This window comes from Ruditapes philippinarum, unplaced genomic scaffold (assembly GCF_026571515.1).
Source record: "Ruditapes philippinarum isolate M1 unplaced genomic scaffold, ASM2657151v2 ctg1889_1_1_1_1, whole genome shotgun sequence".
NCBI classification, from domain to species: domain Eukaryota; kingdom Metazoa; phylum Mollusca; class Bivalvia; order Venerida; family Veneridae; genus Ruditapes; species Ruditapes philippinarum.
Window position 1 is genome coordinate 82896 of NW_026859972.1, and position 25655 is coordinate 108550.

General features: G+C 32.8%; 1 protein-coding gene across 1 annotated transcript; it reads left to right on the top strand.

Annotated features, from left to right (window-relative positions):
* The first annotated feature begins 10918 nt into the window (after positions 1-10918).
* Positions 10919-16917, top strand: LOC132758460 (complement C1q tumor necrosis factor-related protein 7-like). Its single transcript, XM_060750134.1, has 2 exons — positions 10919-11220; positions 16201-16917. The coding sequence occupies exons 1-2, from the start codon at positions 11022-11024 to the stop codon at positions 16617-16619; spliced, it is 618 nt and encodes a 205-aa protein (XP_060606117.1). The 5' UTR covers positions 10919-11021; the 3' UTR covers positions 16620-16917.
* The last annotated feature ends 8738 nt before the right edge of the window (positions 16918-25655 follow it).

The window sequence follows — 25655 nt, forward strand, 5'->3', positions numbered from 1 at the left end:
CTGACCATTACTTTCGACCGATTTGACCCTGACGTTCTGATTGACAATCGCCACACGACGGTGATGCCGAAGAAACATTTTCCACAAGCTATATCAACCAATTCTATGTTATTCATATGCATTTATATAAAAAAATTGTTTTAGTTCCCCGACCATTAATTTGTATACATTAGGTATTCAAGTATTCATATTTTAATTGCTTTCCTTGCCATGTTTAATTGTCAAGGCGGGGAATTCTTGCTATAAATTGAGAATTTTTATAAGGAGGCGAAATAAAATAAATAAGTTAACAAAAAGATTAATTGATTATTCTTTTACCACCGAAACTATGGAATACTGTCTTTGAAAGTTTGCGTGTGCCCTTTTCTTACCAATGTAATTCCTGTAAAAAATGTGCATTAAATCACAATTCTATGTGAAATATTCATCCAACTAAGATCATAATAAAACTAGTTTTAAATTGAATGCAGCATAATTACTTTGATTTAAACTGATACCATTTGAAATGCTAAATATCTTAAAGCGTCATGGGCGTGATATTCTTCAAAATTTACTAGATATATTCTCTATAATAGACAGTGGTTTACGATTTTTCGATTAAAGACTCATGTTTCGGTCAAGATATTGTCTTTTTCGGCCGAAAGCTGTCTAAAATCACTTTGAATTCCTGTAAACTTTACAGTGGGAATAATTATTTAATGATTGCCTATTACATTGAGGTATAAATTGGATTCCGTTAATTGTTTAAAGTAATGAATTACTCGTGGCAATAATAAAAGTTGTCTGATTCATTCACTTGCAAACAACTCAACCAAAATATTTTTATTCGTGTTTTAAAAGCATGTTTTAACCAGTGGTAGAAATTGTGAAGAAGTTTGGATTTCATAATACGATTTTGGGGAAAAGTTGTTTTGTTTGCTTAGAAATGAAAAGAAAGAATATTTAATATGTTTTTATTAGAGATGTAGCTCGCACAAACTTTTGAAATAAAAATCATCAAAGTGCAATAACTCAAAATTAATTGAACTGGAAAATATCGACGATTTGCAGACTAGACTTTGTACTGATCATTTCTGTATAATTTGGATGAAATTGTCTCAGCACTTTTTTAGAAATTGTCTGAATTTCTGTGTTGCAGACGTGGCATTTTGAAAAATAAATTTTGCTTTGCTCCGATTCCAAAGTTGACAAACAACACGTACTCGGTTCTAATACTACATCAATTACTTTACTGTTATTTGATGAATATTTGGAAGTTATAGTGCAAAGTACCCGGTATTTTAATCTTTGGCAGATGGTGTTATCGTCTTTTAAATGCTCTTTCAGATTTTTCCTGAAAATGAGATTTAGTTTTGGAAATATCAGGAGTTGTTACGATACCTTAAACATACGTGCCAAAATCTCAAATTTTCAGACAATTAGAGTACAAAGACGCGTATGTGTGGTCATAATTTGTGTAATTAAACATTTAAAGTCCTATTGGAAACTTGTTTTGGGATAAGATAATTTAATATAAAAGTTGTTATGATTCGAGATAATGGTATCGTAAACGCTACAAATTTTATCAAAGTCTTAAAATCACTGGACAAAATATACTTATTATAACAATTTTTTACAGGTTACTGGATGCGGTTAGTTCGGTTTTCATATTTCTTTGGTGTCGTGTCAGATACTGTTGTTTTGCAATTTAAGTTCCGCAGAAAAAATTCTTGATCTTTTAAGATATAAATAGTTCAAACAAGAAGTATCTTTAAAAAAAGATACTCGACTGAAATAAAACTGGTTAACTTGTATATGTTATTTCGTAGTTTTCCATACGTATAGAGATGTTAGGGATAATTCATAACAATAACATTATAATTTCTTGTAGAGTTCTTAATCTTGGAGAATGGAACACTGTAAGATGCATGTGGCCCTAAATGAACCTGACGTGTTGGTAAGTAAAAATCCTCTCAGTCGGTACGCAAACATATTCATAAATACGTGATTAATATGCAAAAATGTATGAACATTATAATCATTATGTCAATTGAACTCATCAATGATCATATATTACACACATATTGAACATCATAAAGTGAAGGAGATCCCGGGATTGCCTTTATTAAAAAAAAGTGACCCGGGACTGTATAAGATATACAGTAATCTCGGGCATTGACCACCTGTCATAGGTATCGTTGATAATTTATCAAAATTTTCAAGATTTTATTATTCACTCAATACACAATACATAAATAACAAATTACAAATGTTAACGAGATTAATAGTATGTAACTCACACATCTTAAAATATTTTTTTAACATAGACAGGAGAAAGTTTAACATTCAAACAAAATAAAACGAATTATTTCAAAAATATTTATCAAAGTTTAATATAATAATTCAGTTCAATATTTTTCTAACATTATTTTTATAAACATGCAAAGTTTTTATATATCACATAATGAGAGGGGTCAGTGTTCATTAATTTATCAAACTTTATTAAAATTGGATTTCTATACATATGTTTTTCTATCCATATTAAGATTTGGGCATTCTAACAGAAAATGAAAATCGTCGTCTATGAAAGTATTGCAGAGAGTGCATTTTCTCTGTTCTGTAGTTTATGATTTCTGGTTCTGAATTTGATCATATATTTTAAATATTTGGAAGGTGTTTCACTAAGGTATTTCTCAATTTCAAATTTTCTTTTAAAATACAATAATTTTTGCAATTAGATGTATTTTCTAGACCTAAGTACCACTGATTTATGAATATATCTGATAATTTTTGTTTAACTGATTTAACAAGCCAATTCACGTTAGGAAATTCATAACTCATCCAAATATTAGCCATTCCACATTCTATAAAAATATCTTTTTTACAAGTTCTCTATTTGAAATTGAAATTTGAGTGACTATTTTTAAAATAACTCAATGCAACTGCATAGATTTCTGTTGTAAGCTTTTTGTAATTTGTTACAATTAGATTTGCCCAAAATGAAATCATCCTTGCTTTAATTTCTATTGATAACGGTTTGGTACCAGTTTCACCATATACAATTATATAAGAAGTATTTTTCTTTAGACTTTAAATATGTTTTAAAAACTTAAGTTGCACTCTTTCATCAATGTCTAAATTTCCAAATCCCCAGATTTCACAGCCATATAAAAGTATAGGTTGAACAATTTTATTAAAAAGATCAATTTGAATATTTATAGGTAAGCAGAGATGTTAGTAATTTTTTTATTAAAGAATACCTAGCTTTTTAACTTGTTTGGCAATTTCTTGCTTTGTTTTGAAAAAAGAATAAGATCTGTTAAATTAGACACCTAAATATTTGTATTCATTTACGATTTCGAAAGTTTCGATTTTAAATGTAAAAGTATATTCGCGTTGTCTACCTCTTGAAAATACTAGTTTGTTTTAGAAGAATTTAATTTAAGTCTCCAAGCATCACAGTAATTAGCGTAGATATTTAAAAGGTTTTGCAAGTCTTCTGCAGTTTCTGTCATTAAAACGGTGTCGTCTGCATAAAGAAGTATGAAAAAATTTACAAAATTCATAGCTTCTGTTTCGAACCCATGTGTGTTCCATTTTACCCCTGATGCTATTTTACTACTATTAATAAAATCACTTAGACCATTCAAGTATAGAGAAAAAAACATGGGAGATAAATTTTCACCCTGTCGGACGCCCACATTACAAGGCAAGTAATCACTTTTTACTCTATTTACAAAATGCATGATTTTTTTATAACATTTAAGAAAGATCCATTTATATTGTTAAGAATAAGTTTTCCCCAAAGACTCTCTCTCCAAATAGTATCGAATGCTGCCTTTAAGTCGACAAAAGCACAAAATAAAGACTTTTTACTGGTTCTTATATTTTCTATCAGCGAATTTAAAACAAATAAGCTATTTTCAGTTGAATAACCTTTACGGAAACCGGCTTCGCATTTTTCAATTAAGTTGTTGTCAGTACAATAATGTTCTAGTCTGTTATTTAAGATTAAAGTAAGCAATTTACCAAGGCAGCTCAAAATGGTTATTGGTCGATTCTTTGATGGATTAGAAGGGTTACCTTTATTTTTAAATATTGGGTTTACTAAACCTGAAGTCCATGCGATAGGTATTTTGCCTGTTTTGAATACTATATTGAATAATATAAGAAATATTTCTTTAGTTTTTGGAAACGAATATTTTAAATGTTCATTCAATACATTGTCAATACCACTGGCTTTATTATTTTTCAAATGCTTGATAGCTTTTTCAATTTCTTGTATTGTTATGGGTTTGTTTAAGAATTTATTTGTTTCCATATTAATTAAATTATTATTTTAGTCTGTTTCCCACAATAGTTTTTTTCTATAAAATTGTCGTAAAAATGATTTCTTTCTGCACCTATTTTTTTCTTTCCATTTATTAATTTCCAAAATTTTCGAGGTGAATGTGATTTGAGTTTCTTAAAATTCCCTACATTAGAGAATACAAATTTTTTATGACTTTCATGTAGCGCATTTTTTTATTGCTTACTTTGAATTTTACATTTTTAATCTTACTTTTTAGATTTATTCTATTTTCGGCGCTTTTCCGTAATTTATAGAGATGTTTGGCAGAAAGAAATTTTTTTCTAGTTTCTAGCTCTATGGCAATTATTATCAAACCATTGTTTTTGTTTACTTTTGACATTATTGTACAAGCAAATCGAAAATTTCCTCAGTTACTTCATTTAACTCATTGCCTATATTATCAAGCGTTTCTATAGTCAAAAGCTTTGAGTAGATATCACAAAACCTATCTTCCTTGATATTAGAACAATAAACATGTGCTCTATCTTGATCAAATATCGTGAATTAACTTTGGTGTTGAGTCATTTAAAGGCTTCAAAAATCTAATAAAAGTGAGATCGGGCAATGGACATCAGAATGCATAGGACAAACATCGTGCACAGTCAAACTATCGACAAACTTAAACATATCAGATGTACAAATAAAATAATCAACGGTACTAACGTTTTTACAGGTACAATTGCCATTTAAATCATCATTCGTTCTATCATTCAATATAAACATATCATTTGCTTGTAAAAATTCGACAAATCTATAGCCATAATTATTAGCACTTCTATCACAATTATTTCTTTGTCGCTTAACAGTAGTGAAATAATTAAACTATCAAAAAGATCTAATTCCTGCATTTTGTTACGGATGTGTTATGTTAATAAGAGGTATTCAGGAAATTAAATTATAGACTTGAACATTTGGTTCTCTAGGAGTTTCTTTTTCGATATTTCTTTGATTTAATAATGTACTATGTCTTGTAAAGCTTACACTACCTAAAGTATTTGTACAATAATTTTAAGACATTCCACTCGTAGCGAAAGAGATTTTTGAATTTACATATTTTGTTTTAGTTTTTCAAACAAATCATGAATGGATCGTATTAGATATATAGAGATCCCGGGATTTGACCATCTGCCATGTATGTCAAACGATTGTTTATCAGTTATATAAACTATACGAGGGATGATCTAGAAATACCCAAAATTTAGCCATAAATTCAATAATATATATTAAAATTTCATATCATATGATCTTTTTAAGAAATAAACAGGTTTTTTTTGTTGTTTTTTTTTAAATCCTGTTCGTGTATTAACAAAAACTTTGATTTTTAGGGCATAAATCCGTCATAAGTCTTGTGATTTCTGCATTTCAAGTAAATTTTAAGTTGATTTCAACATAATGGGCATTGTAACACCGCACTTTGGGGTCAAACGCACTTTGGGGTCCGACCCCAAAGTGCGTTAAACTTCGCACCGCACTTTGGGGTCAAACGCACTTTGGGGTCAAAATCGAGAAATTGACCCCAAAGTGCGTTAATATGCTACATATCAACGCACTTTGGGTTCAAGAGGTCTAAAGGTGTCATCTGAGTTCTGCTTAAATACTGAGTACTGACTTATTTTCTATCTGCGACATTGGAATATTTGAGGTGGAGTTCAAGATGGCGGTCAATACTTTATGATGCTTAAGTGATAAAAGTTTTATTAATTTTACCACTTGAAATACCTAAAAATTATGTTCATATAACAAAATTACGGAGGCATAAAAGTGATATTTGCATTTTTTATTTTTAGTTTTGTATACATATTTTATTTTAATTTTACATACATATTTTTTTTCAGTTTTGCATTCATATTTTATTTTTGTTTTTCGTACATATTTTATTTTTGTTTTTCATACATATTTTAGCCAATTAAAACAGCTTTCAAATCTCATAACAGCCCATAGTTGAGTATATTTATATAAAAATGGCAATTGGAACCGAACACAAAAGCGAATAGCCCAGCACGGCTCGTACTCATTACACAATTTGTTTATTGTTTTTAACCAACTTGATTTACCCGTGTCCAAACAATGTGACTTATTCGATTCATTGGTAGCTTCTACGTTAAATTACGCGGCTGAAATCTGGGGTCATCATGTCGGACCTGATGTTGAACTCATTCACTCCAAATTCTGTAGAAAAGTATTATCTGTCAAACGCTCTACAAATTTAGACGCTCTTTACGGCGAATTAGCTAGAATCCCGATGAGCATTCGTAGGCAATTAATAATGGTAAAATATTGGATAAAATTATTGACATGTAAAAAAGAATCTCTTCTTTTCAAAACCTATAACATGCTTAAAGTCGATGTTGAAGGAAATAACACATATAATAAATGTAATTGGGCTTATCAAATTAAAATTATACTTGATAAATGCGGACTTTCGTATATTTGGCAAAACCAATATAGCATGTTAATTGACTACAATATTATTGAACGACGCATATTAGATATTTATTATCAAAGTTGGTATTGTTCTATCAATAATTCTAGTCGTCTAGATACATACAGTTCTATAAAATATAAATTTGAATTTGAAAGTTATCTTGATTATATTAAGGACAAAAGATTTCGAGTTGCGCTTACAAAATTTCGCACATCATCTCACGACTTGTTTATTGAAAAGGGAAGATACACAAACGTACCTAGACTGGAAAGGATATGCAATAATTGTTCTTCGAGACAAATTGAAAACGAATTTCACTTTTTGTTTACCATGCTCACAATATGCTGACCTTCGCAAAAAATATCTCAGACGCTACTATTATACATGGCCTACATTGCAGAAATTTACTAATTTATTATTGTCTGAATCTAAAATAATTGTAAGAGATCTTTCTAAATATTTATATTATGCAAATTTGATTAGAAAATAGTTTTACAGAACCTCAAACACGTCACAATTATGAATTCATATGTTTTACATTGTATTTTTGTGCTCCTAGAAAAATCTATGTCTTCTGCCTATAGTTATGTTGTATGTGCTATAAACATATATTGTATGTTTAACGCAATAAAATTATTTGAGTTTGAGTTTGAGTATAAAACTAGCACAGTGGTTTGGTCACAGTTCGGCCCATCTTTGGAATCGACCCAGTCGTTTTCGGCCGGGCAAGTCTGGTTTCGGCCGACCCTTTTCGGTCCATTATTTATATATGTATTTTATATAATTATTTTGTTTTATTATAATATACTATTTTATTAATTATTATTATTATTATTTATCTGGTCCTTCCAGATTTTTCCTCCTTTTTGATTGGATGAATCGAAAGAAATTGATATTACCGAGCCAGACGGGTAATATACACACTAAATTTCCCCGCTGGGTACCCCACGTTGTAAACAACATGCGCTGTGGCGATGCGCGTACAGTTTGATTTTACGCGATGTAAAATTCCGATTTACAAGCACTTTTTAACTGTCAAATGATAAATATTTACCAAAATAGAGTAATGATACATATTCTCATTAGTATTGAAAACAAATATGACCTTGTGAAAGCTTGATATTAATCCCAAAAAAGTGCTGGTAACAGAATACTCCTTTTCTCTTGTTTACATTCGTTAGGTTCGAAAGAAAAAATGTCATGTATTTATGTGACGTCATTATGTGGTGAAGGGGTACCCTAAAGGGAATCTTATTTCGACGTTTCATTTGAAGTAGCAATGATTTATATTAAAATCGTCTTAACTTGGCAGGGGAAGGGTTATAAAATTATTATTTTGGTTATGGAGTGATATATGTGGATATATTACTGCCAAGATAAAATATCACCTTCGCCTGACGGCTCGGGTGATATAAAATCTAGACCGGTAATATATCCACTTATAACACTCCAAAACCAAAATAACATATAATATTAGAATCTATTTGGAAAGGGCTGTTGATTGGTGATCAGTTATTAGTCCATGAATATGCACCACTCAACCCCACCCCCTGAGAATTGAGAATTATGAAACTTAGGTCAATTCCTTAGCACATTCAGGTAATGTGCAGAACTTATATGCCAGGTGTGCCGGCTCAAGGTCGGGGTCACACCTACAGGTCAAAGGATTAAAACTTGGGTTTCATTTACGCTCCTTATCTCCGAAACCCCTTGAAGGATTTTAAGGCACCTTTGCAAATGGCGTCATGTAAAAAATGTACGAAAAAAAACAAAAATAAAATATGTACAAAAAAAAAATATGTATGCAAACTAAAAAAGAATATGTATGCAAAACTAAAATAAAATACTAGTATGTATGCAAACTAAAAAAGAATAGGTATGCAAAACTTAAAAAAAATATGTATTCAAAACTAAAAAAAAATATGTACGACAAACAAACTACTCTAGTACAGAAATTGTGTATTCCTAGAATTAAAAGATGCTGCGAAAAATATCCCGTTCTGTCGGTCATTTACTTGATAACTTTTGGTGCCATATTGAGCCCCATTTTAAATATGTTGGGAATGAAATAAAATGCAGTTAATATTTTTTTCCAAAGAACTATAAATATACTCCATTGCAATGTTCTGGTGAAAATCAAGCTTTTCGATCGGACTATAAATAGTTATTTTTACAAATACTTGTACATTATTAAGCTAATCAACAAACTTAAGGGTTTTTGTAAGCTCCGTAACAACCGTTCGCCAGAGGCTTTTTGTATGGGAAATCTTACATACTTCTTTAAAAAGAGCAAACATGAATTTAATAATGTTAAAATAATGGTATCAGAGAAATGTAAGATGCTTGTTATCTGAAAGTAGCGATAACTGTGAAATTATTCGTCATAAAAGAAGTCAAAACACTGTAGTATTTGACTTCCATATAAAATACTAATTCACTATAACTGTACTCATCATTGCCAAAAAGCAACAGATGAAAAAGATGGCTCAGGTAATTGGCCAATGTGTATTTTTGGATAATATAGAAGAACATCAAAATAAAAAAGCTTTTAAGAAAAACAAATAAAAGCATAATGGGCCTTTAAAACGTTATTTTTAACCCCCGGGGGGATCGATACCCCACAATCCCCTCTATACCCCAGTGAGAATTTTACATTATTCTTAATGTGCGACTACTTAAATAGTTGATATTTTTAGTACTGCCTGTACGGACTACTACTTAAAGCCGCATCTACACCTAGTCAAGTTTCTTATATGTCACATTGAGCTTTCAACATATTATTAGGCACATTTCTTAATGAAATGACTTACTAAGATTTCCCAGAATTTATACCTTTGTCTATGCTAAGACTATCATATTTCTTAAAAATGTGTAAATAAAAAACGGGAAAATAATGCATTTAGCTAAAAACAATGGAGTTAATGAAAGGTGTACATTCTTTTAAAATAAATGGAAAATTTGAGAAAAAATATTTTAAGCTTAATAATTGATACAAATTCTTTATTTGGTGATTTATTTGGTGAAAGTTCTTCACTTACTAATCAAGACCATTTAAATCCCTATTGATTCTACTATAATTCAGGGCACATGTTTGTGTCTATTTAATACCTTGATTTTTTGTTTACCATTGGCTTTGACTACAATATATTATTTAAAACATAATGAACATTAATTTTCTATGACCCCAAAGTGCGGTCGTTTGCCTGATGTTAAAAAATGCATATGTACCTGTTTAACGCACTTTGGGGTCGAAATTGGACCCCAAAGTGCGTAACGCACTCTGGGGTCGGACCCCAAAGTACGTAACGCACTTTGGGGTCGGACCCCAAAGTGCGTTTGACCCCAAAGTGCGGTGTTACAGGGCATAACGTACGATATCACTGAATATTTTAACGTTTCAATGCGCTCAATTACGACGCATATCAACACTATATAGTTTAACAAGTTTATTACTCTTACCTAAAGATCTTATTCGATACCGGATCCCGGGATTTCAACCTCCCCCATCCCAACCCCATTAAACGGATCGTAAACGTTTTATAATTCAGTATGTTCTTGTGTAATATAAACTCAGAAAGGTCAAAGTAAAATAATGTTTTGCTTGTTGTTTATTCATTAATATCATAAACACATCTCTTCCGTCCTTTCCGTTAATTTTTGATAATGACCTCGAACAAAACAGTATGGTACGGTATTTCGGTCTTATGATCTTTTGGGAATATTGGATAACTCAATTGAAAGTTTTATCCAAAGATTCATTTGGAAATGGTCCAACATGCTGCCTACATGGTAGAAATTATAGACGGTATGACTATTTGATGATTTGAAAAAGATATAGACCTACTGTTAAATTTATCATCGCAAAAAGTGGATAGCATCTGCTAAATTATTTTCGATGTTCCAAAAAATATTTCTTGGTACAAACGCCTAAAAACGCTGGAAAATAAAGCGATTCTAAAGTGATTTTCAAGACGTCTCACAACACTTACTGAAACACAAAGCGGTTTTATATCTAATGATATCGAAAAACCAGTCAAGAGTTATAAAACATATTAATTTCGTGCCAAAAAGTTGGCATTATAGGTACGAGTATATAGCTAAACAAATAAATATTCCTTGAGGCAGTGCTATTCATTCAAGAAACTTAGACAGAAAGTCATGTTGCTGTCTAGAGAAGTGTTTCTTCTTTTTCTATTAACCACTGGTCGGAATTGTGAAGAACCTCGCTGTTCTAAATATGATTTTGAGGAAAAGGTGCTGGAAAAAATGGTACGCATAGAACTTCAAATGGAGAGACTGAAACTTGAGGTGGAGCAATGTGTTAACAGAGTTGAAAATATCAAGATGGAAGTTAGCAATCAAATGAAAGCAAATCAACAACAGCTTGAAAATGGTTTTGAGACCAGTATGAAAGAAGTCAGTAATGTCACATCGGCAGTTAAGGCAAAGCTTCTTGAACTTCAAGGTAAAATAAAGTCACATTTAGTGATTTTTCTTAGATACATTGAATAATATTTGTTTGTTGTTTTTTATTTTCGTTGAATTATTCAAGCTTTGTTGTAAGATGTGATGATACTAGGTAGAATCCATTTAAAAGTAGTATAAAAAGACAATCAAATCTGGAGTAAAGTTTTTAATTCATCAATACTATCTAACACCGATGTCCACATAGCATTGTAGAACCGACCGGTTAGGGGGAATTCTGTGGCCGAGTGGTTACGGTTGCTGACTTTAAACTACCTGCCCACACTGATGTGGGTTCGAATCCAGAGCAAACTAGCTTACGGAAAGTCGCCTTATATGCTGGAGGCCAGGGTTCGACAACTACTGTTGCATTTGTTTTAGACATACACTTTTTTAGCTCACCTGTCACAAAGTGACATGGTGAGCTTTTGTGATCGCTTTTCGTCTGGCGTCCGTCCGTCCGTAACTTTTTATTTTAAACAACATCTCCTCATAAACGGCTTTGTCAATTTCACCCAAACTTCACAGAAATGTTCCTTTGGTAATGAACTTTGAAAGTTGTTCAAAAAATGTAATTCCATGCAGAACTCTGGTTGCCATGGCAACCGAACGAAAAAACTTTTAAACTCTTTTTTAAAAAGAAACTGAAAGAGCTAGACCTTAAATATTTGGCATGAAACATCATATAGTCAGAGTCAACCAAGTTTGTTCAAATAATAGCCCTGGGGTCAAAATTTGCCCGGCCCCGGGGTCATTTATTTTCCTTATTTGTATATTGTAAAAACTTAAAAAAATCTTCTATTCAAAAATTCAAATAGCTAGAGCTTAGATTTTAGGCATGAAATATATTCTCATGGTTGTCTACCTACCAAGTTTGTTCAAATAAACGCCCTAGGGTTAAAATTGGCCCCGCCCAGGGGGTCATTGATTTTCCTTATGTGTATAGCAAAAACTGAAAAACTATCTTCTTTTAAAAACCCAAAGAGCAAGAGTTTAGATACCAAGCATGAAATATCTTCTAGTGAAGGGGGGATCATTGTTTTCCCTATATGTGTATAGTAAAAACTTAAAAAATCTCTTTTTAAAAACCCCAAAGCGCTAGAGCTTAGACATTTATCATGAAACATCTTCTATTGGGTGTCTGCCAAAATTGTTGAAATAAAAGCCCTTTGGTTAAAATTGGCCCTACCCCAGGGGCCTGTATACGGGTGAGCGATTTCAGGGCCATCATGGCCCTCTTGTTATTTTTGCAAAATATTTTAATGGAAATGGCCGAGTGCTTGCATAATTGTCTACATGGATATGAAGTAACTCGATTTGTATTGTGTTTTCGTCATAAAAATGACATCTATTGATTTTTCTCAGAAAAATGTACTAAGATTTAAGGAAAGGTATAAAGATTCAAAATTCTAGTAAACATTTACATGTTATGTGCGATCAATGACCGAATTTTTCAGTATGTATAGCTATATTTCTACTGCGTTACTAACGCAGTAATTGCTATTTTTGCATATGTTGACCTTTTTATATTAATTAACATAGGTTGTAAGTACCATTGATAATGTGTTTATTGCAATCCTTTGATAACTTTACAATATTAAACTGTTAAATACATTTTCAAATTTTCATGAAAATAAGCATGAATCTGGAGGTGTGCTGCTTCAATATACCTGTTCTGTGCATTGACTGTATAATCAGTATGCAATTGACAGGTAAATAAAATCAAACAATAATGGCAGATCTATATGTTTCTCTACATGACAAACTTAATTACTCCGCATATTTATATTGGTGATATAAATATTTATATAATTGCTTTCTTAATCTCAACTCAAATTCTGTGTGACTGTATCAATCAGTATTTATCAGAACAGAGATATAAAGTGGGTCACAATTACTGTTAACGTGGTTAAAAAACGCATCCAAACCATGTTCATACAATGACTGCTTTGCCTTTGAAATATAGGGTAATGAATGTGTGAAGAGGAACAAAGGCTGTCTTCATTAATGCTAGTTAATATTTACATTTTTCGGTATTTGTATTGTAACACAGTTTACCATATGTTCAACTTCAGCTTTCAAAATTTATCTCTCAGAAAGATTTTTGCACTTCAAAATATCTACAGAATGCAAGTAATTATTAACAAGAGCGATCAGTGATCACATGTGTCGCCTCATGATGGCCAATTTCATGTTTGGACAAGTTTTGTGACAGACGGACAGACAGACGGACAGTGCACAACTAGACTTGGTACTGATCATTCCTATAAAGTTTGGATAAAATTGCACCAGTAGTTTATGAGGAGTAGTCCGGAAAAGTTTTGTGACGGACGGACAGACAGGCGACGGAGAAGTGATCCTTTTATGTCGCCACTACTCCGTAGAGGCGACACAAAAACGATAAAAGAAGTAGTTTTTGTATTGACTTGTAAATATTTGTGTATGTATTTCTTTTAAAAATTATAGTGTGGTTACGTTTACCTAGAATGCAATTCGATTGTAAAACCAGCTCATATCGTTTTAGTAATACATACTTTTTGAGAGAATGTATAATGTTAAATGTTCTTTTTCATCAAAAATGAAGTGAATGAGAGTACTGGTATTTAATAACTTTCAACATATAAGTACTGGTACTGCAATACTTGGCCAATATCTAATACATAAACTAATAAGTTGCACAAGTTGGAGAGTACTGGTACTGATATTGCATAAGTTGTCGAGAACTGGTACTGCATAAGTTGGCGAGTACTGGTACTAATACGGCATAAGTTGGTAGATACTCGTTCTGGTACTACATAAGTTGGCAAGTACTGGTACTGATCCTGCATAAGTTGGTAGATACTCGTTCTGGTACTACATAAGTTGGCAAGTACTGGTTCTGATACTGCATAAGTTGGAGAGTACTGCTACTGATATTGCATAAGTTGTCGAGAACTGGTACTGCATAAGTTGGCGAGTACTGTTCTGATACTGCTTAAGTTGGCAAGAACTGGAACTTATACTGCATAAGTTAGCTAGTACTGGTAATGATTTGGCTTTTGTTGGAAAGAACAGGTACTGATATGTATAAGTTGGCAAATACTGGTACTGATATTGCATAAGTTAGTGAATACTTGTTCTGGTACTGTATAAATTGGCAAGTACTGGAAATGATACTGCTTAAGTTGGAAAGTACTGGTACTGATACTGCTTAAGTTAGCAAGTACTGGTACTGATACTGCTTAAGTTAGCAAGTACTGGTACTGATACTGCATAAGTTGGCAAGTACTGGTACTGATACTGCATAAGTTGGCAAGTACTGGTACTGGTACTGTATAAGTTGGCAAGTACTGGTACTGATACTGGCTAAGTTGGTGAGTACTGGTACTGCATAAGTTGGCAAGTACTGGTACTGATACTGCATAAGTTGGTGAGTACTGGTACTGATACTGGCTAAGTTGGAAAGTACTTGTACTGATATTGCATAAGTTGGCAGGTACTGGTACTGTATAAGTTGGCAAGTACTGGTACTGATACTGCATAAGTTTGCAAGGACTGGCACTGGTTCTGCTTAAGTTGGCAAGTACTGGTACTGCATAAGTTTGCAAGTACTGGTTCTGATACTGCATAAGTTGGCGAATACTGGTACTGCATAAGTTGGCGAGTACTGGTTCTGATACTGCATAAGTTTTGCGAGTACTGGTACTGATACTGCATAAGTTTTGCGAGTACTGGTACTGATACTGCATAAGTTTGCAAGGACTGGTACTGGTACTGCATAAGTTGGCAAGTACTGGTACTGCATAAGTTGTCGAGTACTGGTTCTGATACTGCATAAGTTTTGCGAGTACTGGTTCTGATACTGCATAAGTTGGCGAGTGCTGGTACTGGTACTGCATAAGTTGAAGAGTACTGTTACTGGTACTGCATAAGTTTGCTAGTAATGGTACTGGTACTGCATAAGTTGAAGAGTATTGGTACTGATACTGCATTAGTTGGCGAGAACAGGTACTGCATAAGTTGGCGAGTACTTGGTTTGGTACTGCTTATGTTTGCGAGTTCTGGTTCTAATACTGCATAAGTTGGCGAAAACTGGTTCTGATACTGCATAAGTTGGCGAGTACTGGTACTGGTACTGCATAAGTTGGCGAGTACTGGTTCGGATACTGCATAAGTTGGCGAAAACTGGTTCTGATACTGCATAAGTTGGCGAGTACTGGTACTGGTACTGCATAAGTTGGCGAGTACTGGTTCTAATACTGCATAAGTTGGCGAAAACTGGTTCTGATACTGCATAAGTTGGCGAGTACTGGTACTGGTACTGCATAAGTTGGCGAGTACTGGTTCGGATACTGCATAAATTGGCGAGAACTGGTTCTGATACTGCATAAGTTGACAAGTACTAGTTCTGGTACTGCATAAGTTGGCGAGAACTGGTTCTGATACTTCATAAGCTGGCGAGTACTGGTTCTGGTACTTAAGGACTATATCCCTTGTTGTGGTGCAGCTCTGATCAATGTCCATTATTTCTCGAACAATATTTTATAATTTTTAAATTATCCATAAATATTTGATTGACATACATTTTTGCTGTGTTGCCAGTGCAAAATTTATTATGAGAATGTGAAAAAAACATCTCTGTCACAACATAAAGTTGCTTAGCCCTTTCCTATTATAATGTAGTTACATAAATAGCCACAACCAAACAATAAAGTATTTTCAATTTTCTTTAGGGTGTCATAGTTGACAATTTTAACGGTTAAGGTACATGCGTCTTTCTTAAAATGGCCAAGGTCTTGATCCTTAAATTTCATTTAAGTAATTAACGGATGCGAAAGCTATAAATATAAACTTATTTCGTTAAATTAAATTTGACACAAATATTTGATCTTGCATTTAAATCTATTGTTAATTAACATTATGTGTTTTACCAAAAGATACTAAGATTTCAATAAAAAATATAATTACCTGCTTGTGGATTCTTTATATTGTTCATTTCTAGATACTGTAACACCAACTGTTGCATTTAAGGCAAGATTAAATGCCGATATTGCAGTGATGGGAGGTCAGACAATAGTGTTTCCAGTATTAATCTTCAAGGAAGGAGATGGGTATAACCCAAATACCGGACAATTTACAGCACCGATCAGTGGGGTGTATATGTTTAGTTTAGCTTTCTGTGTCTACCCAAAGAAGACATTGACTTTTACTATAATGATTGAAGGAACAAGATATTCAACGTCATTGTTCTATGGTGATGATGACTATGGATGTTCATCAGCTGATACAGTTGCGATAGTGACGGCCGGACAGAAGGTATGGGTCGAGGTTATACCAGGCGGTAATACTGGCACCATTATAGACCAGGATTCATACCGATGGAATACATTCTCCGGGACATTAATAAACAGGAGGATTTAATTCTGTGTCAACTTTGTAACAGCTAGTTGTATAGTAAGGAGCCGAATGTTCTGATGTTATGAGAAAACTTGTTCATGCATTTTTATCATTAATGTTAGATCTAATGCAGAAATATTAGTGCATTTGTTTTGCAGACTTTTTGCTAATGATGATAAACATCTTAACACTTATCAATAAAACTTAGCGATGTCAATCATTTACTTTACAAGGTATATATCATCTGTTTTGCTATTTCTGTCGTTTTTTTCTTTTAGTATACAATATATTCAAATCATTGTGACATATAAAATGCTGTTATAGTGCCAAATTGGTGACATATGTTTCGTAGTTCGTATTTTAATTTGATGGAAGGAGAACACCATTCAATATTGTTTTATTAATAATATATTAATTGATATATTATTGTGTTTTTGTTCGAATCCTGTCAAGGACTTGGAATTATGTTGATGTGAGACAAGTATCTTGCTGGCATACGGGGGGTTTATGGTTCTAGTGAAGTACCAACTTGTGCCTAAAAGAATGCATGTATGGGCCTGGGGTATTCTTCCACGAGTAAAGCTGGGAAGTCGCCATTTGAGCTAAACAGTGTCGATATGTCCTAAAACACCCTTCATAATAATACTAATGTAGGTATATGTATATATATGATCACATGTTGGTCATTCTTAACCTGTCTTTATATAGATCATAACGTTCAGATCATATTGTATCATATTGCATTACCTGGTGTATATATTTAACTTATTTCATCTTATGAAGTGTTTTATAAGATTCATATAGAGAAACATTATCTTGTTTACATAATATTATGGTAGATTCTCAAAACAGTTTTAACATAAAATGTCCCTATTATTTAACGCTCAAAAAACGGAACAAAATAGTGTGTAATTAAAAATGGGGTTTTGACCGGCTAGCATGAATCGTTTGCGAACAATATTCTATAATACAGGTCTTTTTGTTTTTGTTTGGTAACTACAGGCAGCAGATACATTTAGAACTTTAGTCATCAATAAACAATAGACAAGTGTTTATATCGTTTTACGACTTTTGTACACATTTAAGCCTTATAGTAAGCACTAGAAACATGTTGTAACGTTTTTCTTTTCTTTTCCTTTTTGTTGTTGTTGTTGTTTTATTTGTTTGTTGTTGCATAAAAATATGTGTTTATCGAAATTACAGCTCAGATAACTCATTTCCTATTGTTTATTTTTCATTACATCTTATGTCAAAATAGCATGTTTAATTAACTCGATTTTAGCAAACACGGGAGGGAAAATGTCTCTCTAGTTTAATTCCATTCACCTTTTGGTACAAAAATCACACATCATCTTTAAATGACATCATTACATTTCGTACAGGAATAGAAAGAACATATAAGACATTAGGCAAAAGATTAACCAGGAAAGTAGGCGGTACATAAAAGAGGATATTTCTTTTGTTTTTGGTGGTTGAGATTTATATATATTTGTTTTTTTTTTGTTGTTAAGATTGAAATATATTTCACTGAGTGAACACCAGAGGTAATATTTTCAAGAGTGGCGTAGCCACGAGTGAAAATATTATAGCCGGTGTTCACGAATGATTTTATATGTAATCTTATATGTAAAACAAATAAATTTTCATTTTATTTCATGCTTTATCACTGATATTAATTTTTTGTTACTGATTTTGCCGCGTAACGTCGCGCATCATACTTTATGACGGCATCATATCATGACGTGACATCGTCAATTTTGAAATATAGTTCCCTTAAATTTCTTTAATTTTGTACATTGTTAATATGATTTGTGATGACATCAACTTTCTTTTTCCAAAGAAGCAAAATGTACATATGATGGCATTAATGTTTGCCTGTTATCCCACCCATTTAGTTATGATATTCTTTTCATCTGCATTCAGATCTAGTCCGGCTACAATGAAAATTATATTTTATAAATTTCACTAGTGGTTTATCAGAATATAATCATCTGATATATTACAGTAAAACACTGGAAAGCATGTAATAAATAGTACATAGCAGTAGCTTTTTTCTCGTGTAATGTGTGATTTTTTTTTTACTGTTTTTAGCTCACCTGTCACAAAGTGACAGGGTGAGCTTTTGTGATCGCTTTTCGTCCGGCGTCCGTCCGTCGTCCGTCCGTCCGTCCGTAAGTTTTTACTTTAAATGACATCTCCTCATAAACCACTAAGCAAATTTCATCCAAACTTCACAGGAATGTTCCTTTTGGTGGTCACCTTTAAAAATTATTCAAAGAATTTAACTCCATGCAGAACTCTGGTTGCCATAGCAACCGAAAGAAAAAAACATTTAATATCTTCTTTTAAAAAACCCAAAGACCTAGAGATTAGATATTTGGCATGAAACATCATCTAGTAAGTGTCTACCAAGTTTGTTCAAATAAAAGCCCTGGTGTCAAAATTGGCCCGCCCCGGGGGTCATTGATTTTCCAATTTGCATATATTAAAAACTTAAAAAATCTCCTTTTAAATAACCCATAGAGCTACAGCTAAGATATTTAGCATGAAACATCTTCTAATAAGTGTCTACCAAGTTTGTTCAAATAAAAGCCCTGGGGTCAAAATTGGCCCCGCCCCAGGGGGTCATTGATTTGCCCTATATGCATATAGTAAAAACTTAAAAAATCTTCTTTTAAAGAACCCAAAGATATAGAGCTAAGATATTTAGCATGAAACATGTTCTAATGGGTTTCTACAAAATTTGTTCAAATAAAAGCCCTGGGTTCAAAATTGGCCCCGCCCCGGGGGTCATTGATTTTCCCTATATGCATATAGTAAAACTTAAAAATCTTCTTTTAAAGAACCCATAGAGCTAGAGCTAAGATATTTAGCATGAAACATCTTCTAATAAGTGTCTATCAAGTTTGTTCAAATAAAAGCCCTGGGGTCAAAATTGGCCATGCCCCAGGTGGTCATTGATTTTCCCTATATGTGTTTGGCAAAAACTTAAAAATCTTCTTTGAAAAAACCCAAATAGCTAGAGTTTAGATATTAAGCATGAAACATCTTCTAGTAAGTGTCTACAAAGTTTGTTCAAATAACAGCCCTGGGGCTTAAACTGGCCCGGCCCCAGAGGTGTCATTGTTTTTAACTATATGTGTATAGTAAAAACTTAAAAAATCTTCTTTTAAAAATCCCAATGAGCTAGAGGTTAGATTGCAGGAAACATCTTTTTGTGGGTGTCTACCAAGTTAAAATAAAAGCCCTTGGGTTAAAATTGGCCCAGCCAAGGAGGGGGGGGGGGAGGCCATTGTTTTTCATTATATGTGTGTAGTAAAAACTTAACATCGTGAAACATCTTCTAATGAGGGTCTTCCAAGTTTGTTCAAATAAAAGCCCTTGGGTTTAAACTAGCCCCGCTCCGGGGGCTTAAATACAGGTGAGCGACCTCAGGGCCATCATGGCCCTCTTGTTTGTTTATTTATTTGTTTGTTTGTCTGTCTGTTAGTCGCAGAGGAAGACCTTATGTACCCCTCCGTAAATTATTTCGGACTTGAGCTAGCACCAAATACATTTCGAAATCTAGCTAAGTAGATACTTTTCTCACGAGAAATTATTGAAAGTCCTGGTCGGGGTTCAAATACACACTGATTATACGTGTGCGTTTATCGCATTCAGAACCGTATTTTCATGTTTATGATCCGGGCATACGGAACTGGGTTTTCTCACAAATAAGTAAGATGAATTGTATTCGAACACTTCATGTAAAACATATTAAAAAGAAAATAATTTACTAGTAGTCAAGGAAATGATATGCGTATCAAGTTAAAAGCATACGGCGTTTTAACAGACAATTTAAATAATAAAATATATTATTTGTACATTTTCAAATAAAATAAGTTGAGTTTATTTTGGTGACACAGTATTTGATGGACTATCAGTGACGGTCCAGTTTCAGTATATCTTTGTGGGTTTGTTTAATTTAGCATGTCGCTACCCTGCAAATCCCTCTTTATAAAATTTCTTTATAGTTTTTTTCCTTTTTGATACAGTCAATCTGTTTTCTGATGATCAACAAGAATCTATGAACAAATGATGAGGTTGAAATGAAACTTCATGTATATATTTCACAATGAGAATTATCTCAGAAGTGTTAGGTTTTAATTTGCTTTGTTGTTGTTTTGTTGGATTGTTACCATTTAATGTGTTGAAATAAGTGTGAAGTATTTACAAATTAAAAATATGTTTATAGATACCAATACATGATGTATTTAAAATATTTTTTTCTTTTAAAAATATATCGCTTCATAACATTTTGTTTCAATTTTTTCTTCTTCATTCCCTGGTCTTATATACAATTAAAGCTATCCAAATAGGTTACGAATCTCGGTGATTATACACGGATGTCCGTTCGTGCCTGAAGTAATGCCCTGAAAGGCACCTGTGGTTTAACTTCACCAGTTAAGACTGGATTGTCGCCATAAGACCTATACTGTGACTTAAAACACAACACAAAGGTGTATCTAGGTTAAAAGTAAGGTACACGGTGATAGGGCGATTACCACAACTTTTCCGCGCAACGTCAAAATATCTTACTTCTGTCCGAGACACCGTATATTTCTGTGGTACAAAATGGACAGCAAGCCTGTAACCGAGACGAAAGCAGCAGATAAATTGCTCAAAACAAGGTAAAATCATCTTTTTTTCTTTTTCATCGAATGTGCCATTTAATTTGAAACTTATTTATCTTTACTACATGCAAAATGCTTTATTAATAAAGTCAGGATAGTGAAAACATTTAGGGCATACTGAAAAAAATCTTGCTTTGATTACGAAATATAACGTATTTCTAGTCCGTTCAGTTTCATATAACTTGTCAAAATACACAATATAGATATGTACATAATTGTCGTATGAACAAGTTACAATACGTAAATAACCCGTTTTTTTGTATATTTGTATGATTTTTATGTTTCCACGTGTGTATTTTAAGGCACCGCACAACTTTGTCAATCATAAGATTAGGGCACCGCATTATTCCTCCTTAAAATCACCGCATTTTTTCTGTCTTTTTTAGCACCGTTGATTTTTGATATTAATGTTTGCTTTCAGAAAAAGAAGACTTTCAAACCTATGTGTGAACAAGCCAAAGCAACGTGCGAAATTGGCAAAGCTGCAGATACTCGCAGCAACTGGAGAGCGCCCCAACTTAGTCTTCTGATATCATCAGTACCCCAATGGATCAGCGCCTCCCTGTATTTCAGGACAATATGCGTAACGCACCACATAAGGAAAAGAATATGAAGTCAAACTTTCGCAAAAGATTGTTTTAAAAAGCACATTGGAGACCATGACTGAAGATATTATTGAAATTTATTGCCCGTGTTCCTGCAAAAACTACATCAGGAAAATTTGTGTTATGACTTTTGCAACTTTATCAAATTAGTATGCAATAAGAAATTCCCATTAAACAAATACATGTAGTTCATTCCTTTTGTTTCTCGATGTTGTTTGATGGTATAGTCTGCCAAGAACTTCAATCTTTCCATGTGGGGTTTATCAATTTGAATAAGTTCGAAAAGGAAAAGACATCCTTGTCGTATATATATAGATATCATTGCACTTATCTAACTGGGTAGTATTAACACAGATTAGATCATCAGAAATTTTCCATAACATAACGTATGATAACAAGCAACATAACATAACAGCAAGTTTAAACAATCTTTTTCATCAAACTTTTCATCAAATAAAAGTTATTATTAAAACATATTTGTAGAAGATTGTATAATCAAAAGAAGACGGTGCCAGTATTTTTCGGGTCTAACGGAAAAAGAATGCGTGTTTTGAATTCAGTGTTGTACGGTGCTCCAATATTCGGGTCAGTAGGCCTTTTTTCAACACAAATAAATTCCCTGAAAATTAACAATAGAAACACACAATTTTGTATGGAACATAAACTTAGGGTTAACCATAATCAATATACGAGCTCGTTAGGTCATAGAACAAAGAAATCGTCGTTATAACACATGTTTTTGTGACAAGTACGAGTCATGTTGAGGTACACACGATCTTTTGTAAACACTATTTCTTCGAAATATGTGTTTTTTTGTGAATTGTATTGTGCTAGATTAACAATAAATTGTCTCAAAAATTCGATGGAGTACTTAAACAATTGGAATAATCTTGCAATGTCCAGCAGTAAGATATTTTGTAAGCTATTACCTGGAATTTGTTAATCCCGACATTAATATTATGTCCAGAAATATACGGTGTCTCGGTCAGAAGGATGATATTTTGACGTTGCGCGGAAAAGTTGTGGTAATCGCCCTATCACCGTGAGGTAGGGGCTACTGAAATAGAGCCCATTGAATTTCTTCTATACATACAATAAGGTTTTGTTTACATTGTTCATACAAAATATGCACTTTGATATTTTGTGTGAGTACTTTACTGGTAATCCAAATAAACATATGTCTCCTTCAATATTTTAAATCATTGTGGTAGAACTATTCCTAGGGTCACTGAAACGTTATTAATAAGAATATCACAAATACTTTTACTTTTGTACCAAATGGGTACATATAGAAATTCGTGCTGCTTAATGTTGAAGAGTTACGATTATAGCCAGTGTAGTGTTGATGATATATAGCGAATATTTGTTAAGTTCTGTGTAAGATCGGGATATATTTCTCCGAGCGAGCAACAAAAGGCATATTTCACGAGTGGCGCAGCCATAAGTAAATAATAACATTTTAGTGTTCACGAGGTGAAATATATTTCGATCTAACTCTAAACTAAACAATTCTTTTATTATATGCAAAGAAACATTTAAAAGAGACAGTTTAACCTAATACTTTATAAAAAGCGAGCCAAATTATTCAAAACTATGTAGTTTACGACGTCGCGTCATTAAGTTGGTTTCCATTACTGTGCTCGCTGGTATTTCATTGATGTATGTATGTTCTAGGCTTAATGAAGGTCCATCCGCCCTTTCAGGAACTGAATGTACGGACCTCGGACATGTCACCATTCATGTCCTTAAATGTTCCTATCAGCCAAAAGGTGACCTATAAATTTTGAATTCAGTTATTCACTGAATGATACTAAATATGTATGCAAGTCGATTTTTGTGATGATACAATCTTAATGCACGGAGATCAAATGAGACCATTATGTGCATCATGACGAAAAATAAATGATGAGCTTGACTTACCGATAAGATTATGGTATTTCACTGAAAGAACGTAATGAGAATGAATTCAAAAGGGTGAAAAATATTGGTATTTTATTTCACTGATATACATCTATAAACCATCGAAAAGCATGTAATAAATATATAATAATCGTATTAAAATAAAAGTGAAATTAATCACGCAATGAATAGTGTAAAAGACAATTTCTGATTTCAGTATCTGAATTTGTCATTACAGAATTCAGTTGATCTACACTTAACCCCGACATCAAAGGCTGCAATTTTTATACCTCATGTGGCTTCCTAATTTCAATACGAAACTTATAAAATGCAATTTCACGTTGACGTAAATGTGTTGGTTGTTCCGTCATGTCACAGAGACACTGTGGAGCTCAAAACGCATTTAAATTCCAAATAAAATGTGTATTTGTCAATCCCAGCACATGTTCTTACCTTATATAAAAGCATTGATATAAGCCGTTTTGAAAAATAAAATATATTTCAACGTCTAAAATAATACACACATAAAAATGTTCGCCGTTCAATATCCGCACACCTAGCTACCCTTAAAATCACCATGTTTTTACACCAATTCCAATATTTTCACATGATCCTTTTGTCCATCGACACGGAAGGAAATATTATTCTCCTCGATGATGGTCATTTTTAAACTTCAACATCAATATACATAACGCAACAGACGATATAAATACCAAAATCAACGACGTTTTACTCAATTTACAAAATATTTCATTGACTCCCAGCTTTTCAAATGCGCCGCGCTTTGAATATTGGAACCAACATATTACCGAATAGCCGGCTGGTTCTCACTTTCAAAGCGCGGCTCGTTTAAATACGACAAAGCTGTGAGCCAATTTTGTATTTGTCAGTTAAAGGATAGATACATATCAGTGAAAATGTGTGAACGTTTATCAAGTTAAAATCTTCAAAAACTTAAAATAAGTGATTAAAGTCATTGCTCTTTAGATGAGGACATGATAATGGTTCAGGGAGAAATGGTGTCTTTATAGTTTTCTTCTTAATACAAGGACCACATGATTAGGATAATATGTAAAATATATACTACTTTTCCGACTCGATGTAATTAATTTGAAATCTGTAATAACATTTATTTTATTTAAAATTAAAGTGACATTATGCCCATTCAAGTGTAAATGGTGGGTGCTAAGGTCAAAGTCACAATAACTTTACATTTTGCCATAATTTGTTCAATTTTATATTAAACTATGCAAAATAGTTTTTAATCTGCATTACCAATGAAAATTTCTATATACGTGGGGTTATCCAAAACTTCGTGGACTTTTTAAATATCTCTTGAACGTCAACGTGTATTGTAATAAAAATTTATCAGCATACATTGTAGAATATTATCAACACATTTTTGAAGGAACAGTTAATTGTGTCAATAAATAATGATTTTATATTGCTTTTAAATAAGCACATACACGGCACCCGGCGCTCGGTAGAAAAGCGCAGTAAGTCATCGTATATTTCTTACTATAGAACTAAAAAATTAACATAGAAAACCCGTTGAACATCGCATGTTTCTTCTATGATGGCATTTAAGTAATTCTTTAAAATAATGGACGTCATTTCCATTTTTGTTGATATCGCTAGAAACGCCAGACACCTTTATTGTTTACAACGGGAAAATGACGGACACGCGGTAATTAGAAAATCGCACGATCATAAACATAAACAATCATAAATTTTTGTGGTAATTTGGAAATAACACTACAAAAACATTTAATAAAAATCAGCAGACGAACAGAGAAAAGAAAATTTCATCATTAGTGTTAAAGTGGCATAAACATTTAAGTGATGGACATTACTTTAAGAAGCAGTAACCATCATTGACTGCG

Excerpts from the sequence above, each read along its gene's own strand:
- LOC132758460 (XM_060750134.1), top strand. The coding sequence starts at position 11,022 with ATGGTACGCATAGAACTTCAAATGGAGAGACTGAAACTTGAGGTGGAG. Across the intron at positions 11,221-16,200 it reads AAAGCTTCTTGAACTTCAAG|ATACTGTAACACCAACTGTT; the intron begins GTAAAATAAAGT and ends GTTCATTTCTAG.